The following is a 15930-nucleotide window of genomic DNA, read 5'->3' as shown; positions in this document are numbered from 1 at the left end:
ATTCAAGACACACTCAAGGTAGCTCAGTCCAGACAAAAGAGTTATGCAGATTCAAAACGCAAGGAGGTAGTCTATGAAATTGGAGACAGAGCATATCTGCGAGTGTCACCGCTAAGAGGAGTTAAAAGTTTTGGAGTTAAAGGAAAGTTGGCCCCAAGGTTTGTAGGACCATACCGTGTTTTGGAACGCATGGAAGAGGTTGCTTACAAGTTGGAGTTACCTGAAGGACTGTCAGGAGTTCACGATGTGTTTCACGTTTCCCAGTTGAAGAAGTGTCATGCAGAGATGGCCGATATTCCTCTGAGAGATACAGTGCCCCTGGAAGCGATTCAGTTGGACAGTGATTTGACTTATGAGGAGAAACCTGTCAAGATTCTCGAGGTTGCCAGCCGAGTTACTCGCAACAAGGTTATCAAGTTTTGCAAAGTTCAGTGGAGCCACCATACCGAGGATGAAGCCACCTGGAACGAGAGGATGATCTACGCAAAGACCACCCACACCTATTTTCTAGCCAACCCGAATCTCGAGGACGAGATTCATCTTAAGGGGGGTAGGTTTGTAACATCCCAATTTTTCAATTTGGAATGTTATACATAGGTCATTTTTGCATTTTGTTTCGCGGTCCTCGAAATTCTAAGCAACTCAACGACCCGCGGAGAGAGTTGGGGATTTCATGTTTTTCATATTTGATTTTTATCAAATATCGAAAGTACGATCATTTTAATATTAAAAAAACTAGGATCATTTTGGTTTTAATTTATTTTTCTCTCCGAAAATATTTCATATCAAAATATATGAGATGAGATAATATGACTTCTCCAAGATAAGTGAAATATTAAAGGAAAAATATTCAAATCAATAAATAAATTTTATTTGAATTTTTATTGCTATTTTATTTGAATTAGGAAAATATGCGCTTTTCAAAATTGCATTAGAGGCCCAAATAAATGTTCACCTTGTCCGCTATATTGTTAGAGGACGGGGAAAATTTATTTCAGGATTTTTGGAGTCCGTTTAGTATTTCTTTTCCTTGTTTTTCTGCGCGTCGGAATTATTTAAAAAAAAGGAGTAACCGACTTACCGGGCCGTGTCCGCCCAGGACTCCGACCCGGCAGACCCTTTTAAAAGGCCGAAGGCCCGAGCCGCCAGCCCCCACCCCCGAAACCCTAGCCGCCAGCCCCGCCGCCCGATCCGCGCCGCCGCCGCGACGACCCGCGCTGCCGTGTCGCCGTCCGCCGCCGCCGACCCCGCCGGTTTTCGCGAGAAAACCGTTCAGTTTTTCTTTCAAAACCCTAGATCTCGTTTTTTTATTTTAGATCGGTTTTATTCGGTTTTTCTCGTTCGGTTTATTTAAATAGCGGATGTTCGTTCGTACGTTCGTTTTAACGAACGGTGTTCAGTCGTTAGCCGCAGACAGCGAACGTTCGTTCGTTAGCCTGTTCGTCAGTTTTTTTCCAGAGTTTTTCCGCGATTATTTCCGATCGTGATTTCTGCCCTAATCTTCGATCTAGTATAACTTTTCGCTCGTTTAGCGGATTCAGGCGATTCAAGCGCCTAGTTCTTCGTCTCGAAGCCCTCTTTGTGTTTAACCAACTTGAACAAGATTTTGGTACTGTAAAATTTGACTTTAGTCCAGATTAGTATTCGGATCTTGTTTCTTTTGCCGTTTGAGTTTCGTTGCTCCGTTTGATTTGATTCTTTTTGCAAACCGGAGTTCTTCAGTTGAACTTTCTGGTTAGATCTTCTTATTTGAGATTTACCCATGCATCTTTGCTTGATTGCTTATGTATGCTATTGTTTGTTTGTGATAGAATTCCCGGAGTGCGAAGCGTGCTACTACGAGTCTTTAGGTTTTGCGGATCGTCAGCAAGGCAAGTAACACATTGATCATACCCCTTTATTACCCAGTTTTTATGCATTAGTTTCAACCCTCACACATTGCATGAGTAGGATCTCTTAACTTGTGGGTTGGGAAGTAGTTGATGAGGTAGAACCTATTACCTGTTTTATTATCAAACCCTTGGGAGTTACTTCTACGTTATGCTTATTATGCCATGCTATGCTCGTAGATGTGGTTTGGGTTTGAGAGTATCCATGACAGATGTGAGTTTGTTAATTAATGGTTCAACTTAAGGTGGCAACTTAAATACACATCTGGGTGGATTGCTTAAGGCACCCTGGAGTACCAAGTGGTTGTCAGGGCACCTGAAGAATCCAGTGTTGTCCTAGGATATCCCGGAGTACCCGTGTGATCATCCTACGGTCCGCCACCCAGGCTCAAAGGGATCATAAGATTATTCATGCTAGAAACTTCCGTGTGCAGCCACAAGCCATTATGGGCTCTGGCATAGTTGAGTATGTTGTATGACTTTCTTTCAGTGGTAGGCTAGCAGATGTAGAGGGAAAGTAGGTGTAACTGTCTACCCAGAGTAAAGAGTTAGTGCTTCTAAAAGACTGTGTCTCGGTCATCCGTTTCTCAAACACCATGTAGTGCGAGAAATCCAGCGGAGGAGATCGAGTCTTGTGGGGAAAAGTGCGCAAACCTCTGTAGAGTGTATAAACTAATCATGATTAGCCGTGTCCCCGGTTATGGACATCTTGAGTATCTGGTACTTGAATCATTGATTTGATCTCATCACTCTAAATTAATTTGTTGGGTTAATGATTACTTTAATTGGGATTGAGTTGGAGGAACCTTCTCAATGATGCTTCAACCACCATGATAGTTAAATAAAATCTATTCCTTTGTTGTAGGGAAAAATTTGCTTTTCGCAAAAACATTGTAACCATAGAGCCTCCACCAGCCATATATGCATGTAGTGATAGCATTTATCTGTTCATTGCTCTACTGTGTTATATTGCCAGCATATTCCATGTGCTGACCCGTTCTCGGGCTGCAACATATCATGTTGCAGACTTTTCAGACGAGGAGTAAGGATCGCTAGGTCATTTGTCGTGCACTCAGCTATGCCGTTGGTGTTGATGGACTCACTTTATCTTCCAAGCCTTCCGCTGTTATCGTATTAGATGGCCTTAAGCCATATTTATTGTAATAAGTTCTCTTTTGAGACATTCGATGTAATAAGTGTGTGATTGCTACTCTATTATAAAATCCATTCGAATACTGTGTGTGTCAGCATTACCGGTCCAGGGATGACACTGAAGCACAGAGACTTGACCGTTTGAGGTCGGGTAGCTACATTACTGCTACTATTGCCACTGTTACCGTTACTTCCATACTACTTTGCTACTAAATACTCTGCTGCAGATATCAAGTCTTTCAGGTGTGGTTGAATTGACAACTCAACTGCTAATACTCGTGAATATTCTTTGGCTCCCCTTGTGTCGAATCAATAAATTTGGGTTGAATACTCTACCCTCGAAAACTATGGTGATCCCCTATACTTGTGGGTTATTATTACTTAAGACTAGCAGTCACACAAGCTCATAGAGCTCGCTACCTAAATCAGTTCGACTTCTTCAGTCTCAACTTCAAGCAGAAAGACATGGTAAAACTCAACTCCAACTTGAAGTCTAATCTCTAAGGAAGTTCGCAGAGAACTCCAATGAGAAACTCATTGCTAAATAGCTAGAGTTGGAAGATGTGGCCGACATGCTAGGCCGGTCTCATCACCTTGCTCAGCTGCTTGCGCAGCAGCTCCCACGCAAGGCTAACGTTTCTTGAAGCATGTTGAAGTGGTCTCGGTTCAGTATTATTTTGTTGCATTGCAATGTCAGGGACCTTTGATGCCCAGTTTTTGTAATCTGCTTCTTGGTTGTGCTTTATGATCACTGGTGGCGAATTTTGATGCCCAGTGGATGTAATATGCCCTAATTCCTTTATTGTATAGTGTAGATTTATTGTATAGCGTAGGTTTGTTCTTCATTCCTAGTTACGTATATGTTATCATTCGCTATCAGAAAAAAGGGTGAAAATCTAATGGAGGCAAATGGGCCGAAACATGCGCCTCTAACGGGCCTACATTTCAGTGGGCCATAATTGGGCCGGCCCGCAACATGTTGTACTTGGGCCTACGCGGACCTGCCTTATGGGCCCTTCATGGACACGGTACGCCCAGGCTCATAACTCTCATGGGCCTTTAGCGGGTCCAATGTTTAGTTGGGCCCATGTAGCTTCGGGCTATTAACAGGCTGAATATTCTACTGGCATGTGTTGGCCCAGAAGACACCATGGGCCTTTAGCAGGTTGATAAGCATGTTGGGCCTCAATTTTCAAGAGTAGTCCGTGAGCCTTTATCAGGCTGAAATATACCTCGCGCCATTATTGGCCCAGTTACATGATAGGTCGTTATCAGGCTGAAACATACCTTTGGCCTTGGTTGGCCCAATCATATCATGGGCCATTAATAGACCGAAAGCTTAGTAGAGATACCAATGGGCCGGAATGTACGACATGCCTTAACAGGCCCAAAGTCAAGTTGGGCTGAATGTTGCCACCGAGATCACGGGCTATTAATGACTCGAATGTCGCGTCGGAACATAAATGACCCATGCAACACGGGGCATTACCAGGTCGAAAGACACGTCGGGCTGAAAATGGGCCCATCTCTACATTGGGTCTCTAACATGCCGAAAACACACTGGGCCGTAATGGGGCCCAAAGACCGAGCGAACAATTAACGCGCCCGATCTGGCAGTGGGTCATAAATGGGCCATGTTCAAGCAAGTCGCGTTAGTGGTCCGGCCCACTAGTACCTAAGCAAATCTTATGGGCCTTTAACTGGGTTGGCCTTTTTAACCTAAATGGGACATTATTTGGTCGTGCCATGTGTCACTGTTTCATAGGCTCGTCTTGTCCATTGGATGAGTGAGATCTATCGCGACGCCGAGCTAACACATGGTTCCTTTGGCCAATGAGAATTTTACACGTGGAAAATCGTCATTGGTCCGGACTATTAATGGGTCATCGAATCCAAAACCGGACCCGATAGATTAATGACGACCTGTTACGGTGGATGTCACGTGTCGGTTACCCTTGACAAAAACACTTCCATGACGCGTCATTTATCGTCATGGAAGTGGACACTTCCATGATGATAATTTGAGCATTGTCATGGGACACTTCTACGACAACATAAGTATGATTATCTTGATTGATTCTGTCATAAAATCGTCACTGATGTACATGCATGACAGAAAACGTGACCTACTGTAACAAACACGTATCAACACGGAAGTGGTTTTTTATAGTGGGCCTTTCCACCTCCCCCGCAACTGAATCCGGCTACCAATAAAGCAGCAGTCGGTGGAGCTCGGAAGAACATCGCGGCCAGCGCAATCTTTTTGGTGGGAGGGAGAGAAGGGAATGAGGACTGGGGAGGGACACGAGCTAGGTTTTCTGGAGAAGATGTTATATACCAAAGAAATTTGGGTCGTTTGTGGTCTGTTTGGGCCCTTGTGTTTCAATCTTTCAGCTCATCCCGCGGAATTGCAGCAAGCAGAAAGACAACTCGCGCCGTTTCGGGCACGAGTAGCGGCAAATTGTGGTTTTCCAGTGATTGCCTCGCGGGGAGGCTCCCAGAACACGATAGCGTCGCGATCGCTCAGTTTTCACCAGCGATTTACAAATTTGATGAGGAGGTCTCATTAGAATTAAACCGCATCTTATACTCAACAGATGAAACGCGGGCCATGATGAGATCAATCCGATTTTCGTTGCCAAACATAGTTTTAAGAAAAATCCATTCGACTCCGTCACAAGCCTTGTGCATATCACGCTTTACCGCACAAGTACCCACTTTCACATTCTTCTTTTTCTTCATTGAGCGTAACGGCCTTTGATGAACTTTGCTCACGGTGATATGCAAACGTGCATTGATGCTTGCACCACGAAACCCTTTCCCCCCAAAACGAATTATAAAGCACGCAAGCAAAACAAAAAATAAATTATAAAGCACACCCAAACAAAACCAGGGCGGTGTCGCCCCTCCTCCTCGCCCCACCCCCGCACCCCTCGCCCCTCCTCCTCGCCCCAGCCCCGCACCGCCTCGCCCCTCCGCCTCGCCCCTCCTCGCCCCCGCACCGCCTCGCCAGAACTCGGAGGGGGCGAATCGCCGCGGCGTGGTGGGCGGGCGTCGTCGTCGCACGCGCGGGAACGGAAGGGGCGCCGGAGTCGAACCCTGGGAGTGAGCGCACCCCAAGTACTTCGACCGCCGCGGCGCGGGGGCGGGCGGTCGTCGTCGTCGTCGTCGCACGCGCGCACGGGAAGAGGAGCCGGAGTCGAACTCCAGAGGCATCCCAAGGTCGAGTCCTTCAAGCACTGGGTGGAGGTCGACCCCAGGTACTTCGGTTGCGGCGGCGCGGGGCCGGTCGTCGTCCTCGTCGCACGCGCGCACGGGAAGGGGGGCCGGAGTCGAACCCCAGAGGCATCCCAAGATCCAGCCCTTCAAGCAGCGGGTGGAGGTCGACGAGTTCATCCACAACTCCTGGAAGAGAAGATCGACGATCCCATCGGTGAGATTTGATCTTACAGTTTGGTGACTCTAATCTGCCTTGCTTAAGTTTCCGTGTTAAATTTTGGTGCACGTAGAATCGGGGAGACCGACTATAGATTGTGTTGTTGGCGCGGATCCAGACTAGTCGCTAGATTCTCGGATCTGACATGGTTTCTGTCTTTCTCGAGAGTGTGTTTCTGTTTCTTACGTTCTGTTGGATGATTGATATGAAGGAAATTACTAAGGCTTTGATTCATCGGCAGGTTATCTGTTAGTAGAATATCCTATGCATGCAGGTTTGTAGTGTTTTGTTCGGACATTGGGATGTGCTGACCTGCTGAGAATTGAATTTCGGTTGAAATGAATTGTACGGGCTTTGGCATTTGTTGTTTAGAATTTGAGATGCATTGAGACTTGAGAAGCTGTGGATTTATCACTTTGGTAGAAATGAGTCGCGTGGGTTTTGCTGTGCTTGTGTGGTTTTGACTTGCACAATCTGTAGTTGTTCAGAAATAGGGATGTGCTTGCTCCGGCAGTGAAGTATTTGTTCAGAAATAGGGATGTGCTTGCTCCGACAGTGAAGTAGTGCTTAATTTTGGTCGAAATTAATTGCATGAGGTTTTGCTGCGCTGGCATGGCTGTGCCAGCAAATTGTATTTGCTGCTCGGAAAGTGGGATGTGTAATGTGTTACTCTGATCGTAGTTTTGGAGTCGTGGATGTAGCGATTAACTTTTGTAGATTTGCATGGGTTTTACCACGCTGGCGTGGCAGTGAGTTACTCGGGTTTGCGATTGTCATCAGAAATATGTATGTCTTGCCCTGGTTTTGTTTTGGAAAATTGGATTTATTGCATAGTTAATTAGTTGTGCATGTATTGACTTGCCAGTGTGGCTGCAATGCCGTGTGACCATAATATTACGCTATAATTAATTTATCCATACATAATTACAAGGAATGTTACCTTTAAGTTGCTCTATTTTGTACTGTTAATGTGTGGTGTGATTGAAAGGCTGGATGAAGATGTTTTACATGCTGGTGTTGTTGCATGGGTGTCGAGGTGCATCTAGTTGTTACCAAAAAAGGGTTGGTGTTGAAAGCATTACTGTAGTGTGTCATAATGTATCCAAAGGTTGGTGTTGAATTCACTTGTTAGTTGTTACTGTAACCTTTCAACTCAATAGTTGTACACTCAACATCGAAGACTATCACAGCAACATTTGTGTTATGGTTTCTGCAACCAGAATGTTCTTTCTGAAATTGACTCTTGTGCCTCTTAGAAGCGAAGGATTTTACCATGTGATTGATACATCCTACTTATTGCTTAGGTGTTTTCATATGGTCATACCTATTTTATAGTTGGTTATCACAAAATAGCCTTGTACAATTGTACATTACCTTTGCAGCCTTTACTTTGACTATGTTATGGCGAACCGTTATTTTTCCTTTGTATTGCAAGGTATGCTTTAACTAGTACGAAATAGAGAGATACATGGTAGGAAATTGAAGAGCAATTATTTGATAACACTAGATAGTTCGGAACGTAAATCATATAACTTGTCTGCTTTTTTTTTAGTTCACTGAAGAGCCATTGCACTTTTCTACATAACAAACTGTATGAATGATTATTTTGTAATTTCAGATCATGAGGATTGCTCGGTTGGCGCTCCAGATCCGATCATTGCTTACAGGCAGCCCAAGTCCTCGGAAACCTTTTCTGTCTCGGCATGTCTCAAGCTTTCCTAAATGGGACTGCACTCCAGCAAGCAATAGAAGGTAAGTGTTGGTCCACTTAACTGTTTGAGGCACGCCACAGTACCATAATTTTGGCTACCAACCATCTTGTAGGTTCATATGGGGCCTTTTGCCTACTTCATTGGAAATACTAGCATATTAGATCTTTGTTTAGACGAGTAACAGTGAAGGTCTTGTTTGGGACGCATGATCCTGGGTCATTTTGTTATGTCTTTTTGCATTTAGATTTGCTAATCAATAGTTGTTTCATTTCTGAAATTAATCAGTGTCTATGTTTCCCTATGTTGCGGCACTAGCTCTTTAAAACATGTGTTTCTCATGTGCAAGTTATTTTTTCTGTATAGCTGGCACTCAAGGGAAATAGATGTTAAAGATCTCGAAGATCCAATCAGCTTTTACCAGAGAAACCCAATCTTCGATAATATTCTGACGAACAAGCTTGTTGGGAGACCAACAAGCAAGAAAGATAAGACAAAGATCAATGAGTTCCGTGCAAAGATATGTCGGATGGATCAAGAAATACTTTCAGAATTGGCTGCATTCGGGATCAGGTCATTAGCAACAGGGGTTTTGAGACATCACGTTGGGGGTATCCATTTAGGTGGTTCTGTGAATCTGTCCAACTTAAGGATATGTAAATCTTCTGGGGAGTGGATCTTGCTAAACACAATGCCAAAGGAATCGACGGAAACTCTTACTTTGAAGCATAGATCTGAGGATTGGATTGCGATAAGGAAGCTTGTCAAGGATGTTGTAGAGGCTGTCTGTGGATCTCAGATTGTCTATCCAGTAGACTTTCAGCATTGGCTGGATCAATTAGCAAAACCAAATCCAAGGATATTCCTGATATTATATCATACTGTTTTCCTGAGATTGAACCCTAGGTTTTACTATCACATCCAGATGGATCAATTTCTAAGGAAGGAACCAAACTACATCAAACATAATCTCATTGATGAATCTGAGCTGATTGAAATGCTGCGCAATCTTGGTGATCTGAGGGGTTTGCTCAGTTTTGCTGAAATGCATGAATTGCTTAAGTCATGTATGGACCACCATGATCGAGCTGAGCCAACTGCTGCAAGTGAATCAAAGAGCAAAAGTGGAGCTGTAGCAGCAACTGCAACCCCAACAACTGCCTCCAAGAGAAGAGGGAACAAAGGCAAAACAGTAAAACTCAATGCGACAAGCAAAGCAACTAATGTTGCATGTCAAGGTCTGTCTCAGTCTCCTGTTGCTCTTCGGAAGGGCCACAAACATTTCAAGGGTGGTAAAACTACAACAAGGAAAAAAATGCAACTAATTCTGCAGGCAAGACTCAAGCTTCGATAGCATCAGGCCAGACTGTTTATGAACAGGAAAGACTCGATGGCGGGCGGAACTTGGTCGCGGTTAACCGCAATGGTCCAATCCATGGCTGTCAGCAATCTTTCAAGTTCTTCGAATTTACAGACAGATCAATGCTGAATAGGCAGGCAATTATCCAGTTGCTCTACTTTATATTTCTCCCTTTCGACCATACCGCTCTGGAGCTATTCTACAAGAAGAATATTCACCCAGCTCTTGACATGGAGGATCTTTTTGGAGAGACACCTGCCACATGGAGAGCAGCGATCAAGCAGCAAGAAGATGATGACATACTCGTAGAGCAAGCAACCAAGGCTGAGATCTGAAACAAGTCTGTTCTTGTTGTGAGCATCAGGTATGATTCGTAACAAGCCCTTCCCGGTGACATGAAGGAGCGGCAGCAAGGATGAACAACTGTCCTGTTGGAGCCGTTTTCTTGTCCTAAATGCTGTTCCATTGATCTTGTCTTAAATAGCCGGGGCCGAGGGGACGCCATGATTGCGCCTTGGGTGCGTGATTGCCGGCGACAGTGGAGAGGGCCGAGGACTGGACGCAGCACAGAGAGGGGGATGGCGTAAGCGGTTATGCTGGGAATTGTTCGGAAGAAGCGGCGAACCAACGGCGGTAGCTGGTGGTCGGCCGAGCAGTGCCGCACATGGGCTTTGGGGTCCGGCGAGCTCCTGGAGACAGGGGAGGAGCAACGAAGTGCTTTGGCGAGAACAGGGGGATAGGGGGACACGTTAGGGGAGGTCAAAGCTCCCCTACCACCGGCACCGCGCACAGTGACCTCCCCTAACGTGTCCCCCTATCCCCCTGTTCTCGCCAAAGCACTTCGTTGCTCCTCCCCTGTTTCCAGGAGCTCGCCGGACCCCAAAGCCCATGTGCGGCACTGCTCGGCCGACCACCAGCTACCGCCGTTGGTTCGCCGCTTTTTCCGAACAATTCCCAGCATAACCGCTTACGCCATCCCCCTCTCTGTGCTGCGTCCAGTCCTCGGCCCACTCCACTGTCGCCGGCAATCACGCACCCAAGGCGCAATCATGGCGTCCCCTCGGCCCCGGCTATTTAAGACAAGATCAATGGAACAGCATTTAGGACAAGAAAACGGCTCCAACAGGACAGTTGTTCATCCTTGCTGCCGCTCCTTCATGTCACCGGGAAGGGCTTGTTACGAATCATACATGATGCTCACAACAAGAACAGACTTGTTTCATATCTCAGCCTTGGTTGCTTGCTCTACGAGTATGTCATCATCTTCTTGCTGCTTGATCGCTGCTCTCCATGTGGCAGGTGTCTCTCCAAAAAGACCCTCCATGTCAAGAGCTGGGTGAATATTCTTCTTGTAGAATAGCTCCAGAGCGGTATGGTCGAAAGGGAGAAATATAAAGTAGAGCAACTGGATAATTGCCTGCCTATTCAGCATTGATCTGTCTGTAAATTCGAAGAACTTGAAAGATTGCTGACAGCCATGGATTGGACCATTGCGGTTAACCGCGACCAAGTTCCGCCCGCCATCGAGTCTTTCCTGTTCATAAACAGTCTGGCCTGATGCTATCGAAGCTTGAGTCTTGCCTGCAGAATTAGTTGCATTTTTTTTCCTTGTTGCAGTTTTACCACCCTTGAAATGTTTGTGGCCCTTCCGAAGAGCAACATTAGTTGCTTTGCTTGTCGCATTGAGTTTTACTGTTTTGCCTTTGTTCCCTCTTCTCTTGGAGGCAGTTGTTGGGGTTGCAGTTGCTGCTACAGCTCCACTTTTGCTCTTTGATTCACTTGCAGCAGTTGGCTCAGCTCGATCATGGTGGTCCATACATGACTTAAGCAATTCATGCATTTCAGCAAAACTGAGCAAACCCCTCAGATCACCAAGATTGCGCAGCATTTCAATCAGCTCAGATTCATCAATGAGATTATGTTTGATGTAGTTTGGTTCCTTCCTTAGAAATTGATCCATCTGGATGTGATAGTAAAACCTAGGGTTCAATCTCAGGAAAACAGTATGATATAATATCAGGAATATCCTTGGATTTGGTTTTGCTAATTGATCCAGCCAATGCTGAAAGTCTACTGGATAGACAATCTGAGATCCACAGACAGCCTCTACAACATCCTTGACAAGCTTCCTTATCGCAATCTAATCCTCAGATCTATGCTTCAAAGTGAGAGTTTCCGTCGGTTCCTTTGGCATTGTGTTTAGCAAGATCCACTCCCCAGAAGATTTACATATCCTTAAGTTGGACAGATTCACAGCACCACCTAAATGGATACCCCCAACGTGATGTCTCAGAACCCCTGTTGCTAATGACCTGATCCCGAATGCAGCCAATTCTGAAAGCATTTCTTGATCCATCCGACATATCTTTGCACGAAACTCATTGATCTTTGTCTTATCTTTCTTGCTTGTTGGTCTCCCCCCTCCGGCGAGATCACCGCCGTCAGCCCCCTCTGCCATGGCGAGCTCGAAGCTCTTCCCCTCGCCAGTTACTTTACAACGCGTGATCCACTGGTGAATTCGTAGCTCCCCATAGACTCATTTACTCCGAGGGATGACCGGGAGCTCGACATCGACCTCGATCGGCCAATGAGCTCCTCCACGGGAACCGATGCCGCCGTCGCCTAGGTCCTCCCCTGCGTCCGTGAAGTATTGCGTCTGATGCGCCTTGACTTTCTAAGAGCACTGATGCCTGTCGCGCCGTGGGAGATGATCGGAGTCGCCGGGAATCGTCGTCGGCGTTGTTGTTGACATCACGCGCGCGAGGCAGACGACGGCCTCGTTGAACCCGACAAGTGGGACCGCATGGGCCTAGCTCGTCAGCCTCTGTACCGGCTTCCCCCGTGGCGCCTTCTCCTTTTTTTTGAGGGGTGGTGGTGCCCTCTCTGATCGCGGCTTTCCCGCAGGCCGGCGTATTTTCTATACAACACCATCCAGTTTCGGCCCATCTTCGGAGAATTGCACCCGTGCCTGCAGTATTGCAACAGTGCACTTTCTGTTTTATTCGCAGAAGAAATTGGACCCAAAGGTGAATATTTATTTTACAGATTGGCCCTGGCATTCAAACTGCAATATCTTTCAAAGCCCAAGTTCATACTTTTCTGAGGCCGGTGCAATGCAATCCATTTCATTCATGTTGCAAGTCTCTAAATTCGCACATGTGCACATATTCTTTATTCTGGCATTCTCCGAATTATATTTTCAGATATTATCAATTCCTCCGGCGATCATCTATCTTTCTAAATGATCTTCACCCGAGGTAATCCAATCAACTAGCCTATGCCCCGTAACATTGCTCACGATTTTTTTGCATGATCTTTATCTTGATCTACATGATAGAAGTGTGTATATGGTTTATGGTTTATATGGCTATGCTTTATGTGCTTGCATGGTATATATCCATATCCTTATATGCTTTGATTGCTAGATGAGTACTAGAGATGTGATATGTGCGTATGAGTATGGAATCTGATGATTCACTCTCGTCAAATGAATAAACTTGTCGAAAGTACATAGATGCCAACTTAAAATGGTGCACAAGACCTTAACCGAACACTTACTTTATTTGCACCTGTTGAGCCCCCATGCCTAGCTTAGGCATGGATTAGATACATTCATACTTTCCTGCGGTTACTATGCCTCACACTGTGTGGTAGTGATTGCTGATGGCTTACAACAACCGTTTTATATATTGATTGCACTATGACTATTATCCTTAGATGGAGTGTGGTTGTTATGTTATATAGTGATGTTGTCCTTTGTCATGATTATCCATCATTATAAAAATGTGATGAACCTGATTTATTTATTGTCATGATAAAGAACACACCTAATCAACACAACCGCCTCCATTAGTTAGATCAAGTCATAGTGCCGCTCAACCGAGCTAAATAAGTGCGACCACATTTGCCTTACCTAGGAAGGCCCTAACCTAATATATCACCAAACCTTTTATTTTCATCCTCATTGGGTATGATTAGATGGCGTACATTGCCTAGGCCAGGTGAGCAACGTCTAACTTATGGGTGCGTTGGACAAGTAGTTGTTATTGAGTACTCGAATCTAGTTAAACCGGTCGCGGTCAGGAATGCCCTGGGGCATTGGGTCCATATATGCGCCCCCATGACATTGTTGTCGATGATGCTATAGACGTGTTATGATGGTAGAACCGGTTTGTTGGAGTAACATTTGTCCACTCGCGAGGGAAGTGTATCGAGATACAAGACAAAGAGGGGGACTTCATGGTGTGGGTAAAATATACAACCTCAGCAGAGTCTTAGCCTATTCGAATAGCTGCCTCCTCGGTTATGGACACAATTTGCATTTGGCCACACTATTTATTTCGTCTGTGTCGAGTCTGGAGGTATGAACATCTTTAAATATAAGATTGCACGTGAACAAACTTGAAATAGGGGATATGTCATAATTTTGTGCAGGAACTGGATGACATGACATGTCATGCCTTGGTATGTTAGCCATGATATGGCTAGGAGACCGATGATATTGATTGGTAGGAAAACATGAGAATGATCTTGAGTGATCATAAGAATAAACCTGAATAAGATGCATTTGCAGGAACATGCTTTATCCTTGTTATATTATATTTAGTTCAGTTATCTTGACAGATATGTTAGTGATTTCTTGATAGCTAGACTTGCCGTGATACTATTTATGCTTGCCATGCATGTTAACTATAGTGGTTAAGTTAAATTTTTGCAGATTATGTTGGTAGGTCATGTTTTCTTTTTCTTTTTTTTGCAGGGGAGGTCATGTTTTCTTTGCTTGGGATATACTCCTTCCGTCCGGAATTACTTGTCGAAGAAATGGATGTATCTAGACGTATTTTAGTTCTAGTTACATCCATTTTTACGACAAGTAATTTGGGACAGAGGGAGTATGTTATTTGATTGAGCTTGCAGTACATTAAAAGTACTCACAAGACTTTTAACGTGGGCATCTTCAACTAATATGCAGCTAGAGTGTTCGTGTGCTAGAAGATTAATCCAGCTAGTCATGTGCGTTTATAGAGCCCATCCATGAGCCATTGTAACCACTGAAGTCTTCCGCTGCGATAATTTAAGCCACTGGTCTATTACGACAATGTCGTATAAACAATCTTGCAATAGCTCTGTAAACCTGAGAATATGTTGTCGTTAGCATTTCCATGTCATGAACTCAGTCATGCATGCTCGTTATCCTGGGCCGAGGTGTGGGAGTGCCCTCAAGGGTATGGGACAGTCACCATCATCCGAACCGATGAAGATCGGTAAAGGGATTTCTCCCAAAGATGCCTTGCCACCAACTTCCCGTACCGGCCACAAAACGGATTCTCCATACACATTAGGTTGTGTTTCTAACAAAAAAGGTGTGCACCGACGCTCACTGCCCTTCTTCTTTGACCTCCACGACCACGAGGAAAGTGGGTCGAGCTGTTGCTGAAGCCATGTACGAAGGTTCATGTATAACAAGTACATGCCTACTGTCAGATCCTTGTATCTTTTTTTTTGGGTAAAATTTGCGTGTGGTTTCCCACAATAATATCTATGGAAACCCAAGTACCTTCAACGAGTAAGATTTTCTTTTGGTTATAATGACCAAAAAAAGTATCTTAACTAAGGATAACTTGTTGAGATGAGTCTGGAAAGGAAGTAAAATTTGTGTTTATTGTGGACAGGGTTAATGTATTGATCATTTGTATTTTCAAAAGGCTAACTTGGAGCCTCATGAAATGTGTTTTTGCTCTTAATTCTACTCTTGTTAACCTGAGTGGTTGTTCTGGTAGGACCTGCAGCAATGTTTTGGATGCTTTGGGGATGTCGAAATGATATTATTTTTGAGAGAAAAATTATATCTAATCCAATGACTATGATCAAGATAATGTGCTCGTGGATCGTCGATTGGTCTGTTCTGCAGATAAAGAGGCTACAACAAAGGGTGCTGAAGCTGAGGAGAGTGAGGTTTATCGAGCAGCAAAAAGCTGGAGACTCGGAGTTCTTCGAATTGGTGGCTAATCGTGGACCTGAGGCTTGATTTGCTTCTCTTCGTCTTCCGGCGAACAGCTTTCCTTGCTCTGTTGCTTTGTTGCTTGGTAGTTTGTTTTGTTGTTTCTAGTCCGAAACTTCAAACTTGTTATCATGTGTCAAAGTGTTCGGATTCTTGGAAGGTTGTTCCAGCTTTGTTTGCTTCCTTCTGTGGACCTTGCATGATCATGTTATGCGTTGTGGAACTTCATTTCTCAGTGATGTAAATTGAAGGTTGCTAAGTAATGCTGCTTTTGGCTCCGGTGGAGTTTTTTTTTGAGGGATTAGTTTGAATTGCTTGCCACATATGTCACGTGGTGGATCTGGTGGAGTTAGGTTGGTCTTTAGATTGAGAGTGGCTTCTTT

The 15930-nt window shown here is 44.8% G+C and overlaps 1 protein-coding gene across 7 annotated transcripts; it reads left to right on the top strand.

Annotated features, from left to right (window-relative positions):
* The first annotated feature begins 5939 nt into the window (after positions 1-5939).
* Positions 5940-15825, top strand: LOC109777009 (uncharacterized). Of its 7 annotated transcripts, none has more exons than XR_012203394.1 (4): positions 5944-6474; positions 8096-8229; positions 12750-12803; positions 14306-15825. XR_012203394.1 is itself a non-coding variant. In XM_040400650.3 (3 exons), exons 2-3 carry the CDS (start codon positions 8099-8101, stop codon positions 9538-9540), a joined length of 1119 nt encoding a protein of 372 aa, XP_040256584.2. In that variant the 5' UTR covers positions 5940-6474; positions 8096-8098; the 3' UTR covers positions 9541-10179. The 7 variants fall into 7 exon arrangements, 1 of the variants encoding a protein (XP_040256584.2); XR_012203397.1 differs by having other exon boundaries at positions 5945-6474; positions 15458-15825; XM_040400650.3 differs by lacking the exons at positions 12750-12803; positions 14306-15825 and adding an exon at positions 8553-10179 and having other exon boundaries at positions 5940-6474.
* Positions 15826-15930: the final 105 nt, after the last annotated feature.

This window comes from Aegilops tauschii, chromosome 2 (assembly GCF_002575655.3).
Source record: "Aegilops tauschii subsp. strangulata cultivar AL8/78 chromosome 2, Aet v6.0, whole genome shotgun sequence".
Taxonomy (NCBI): Eukaryota; Viridiplantae; Streptophyta; class Magnoliopsida; order Poales; family Poaceae; genus Aegilops; species Aegilops tauschii.
This window is presented reverse-complemented; position numbering and strand designations above follow the sequence as displayed.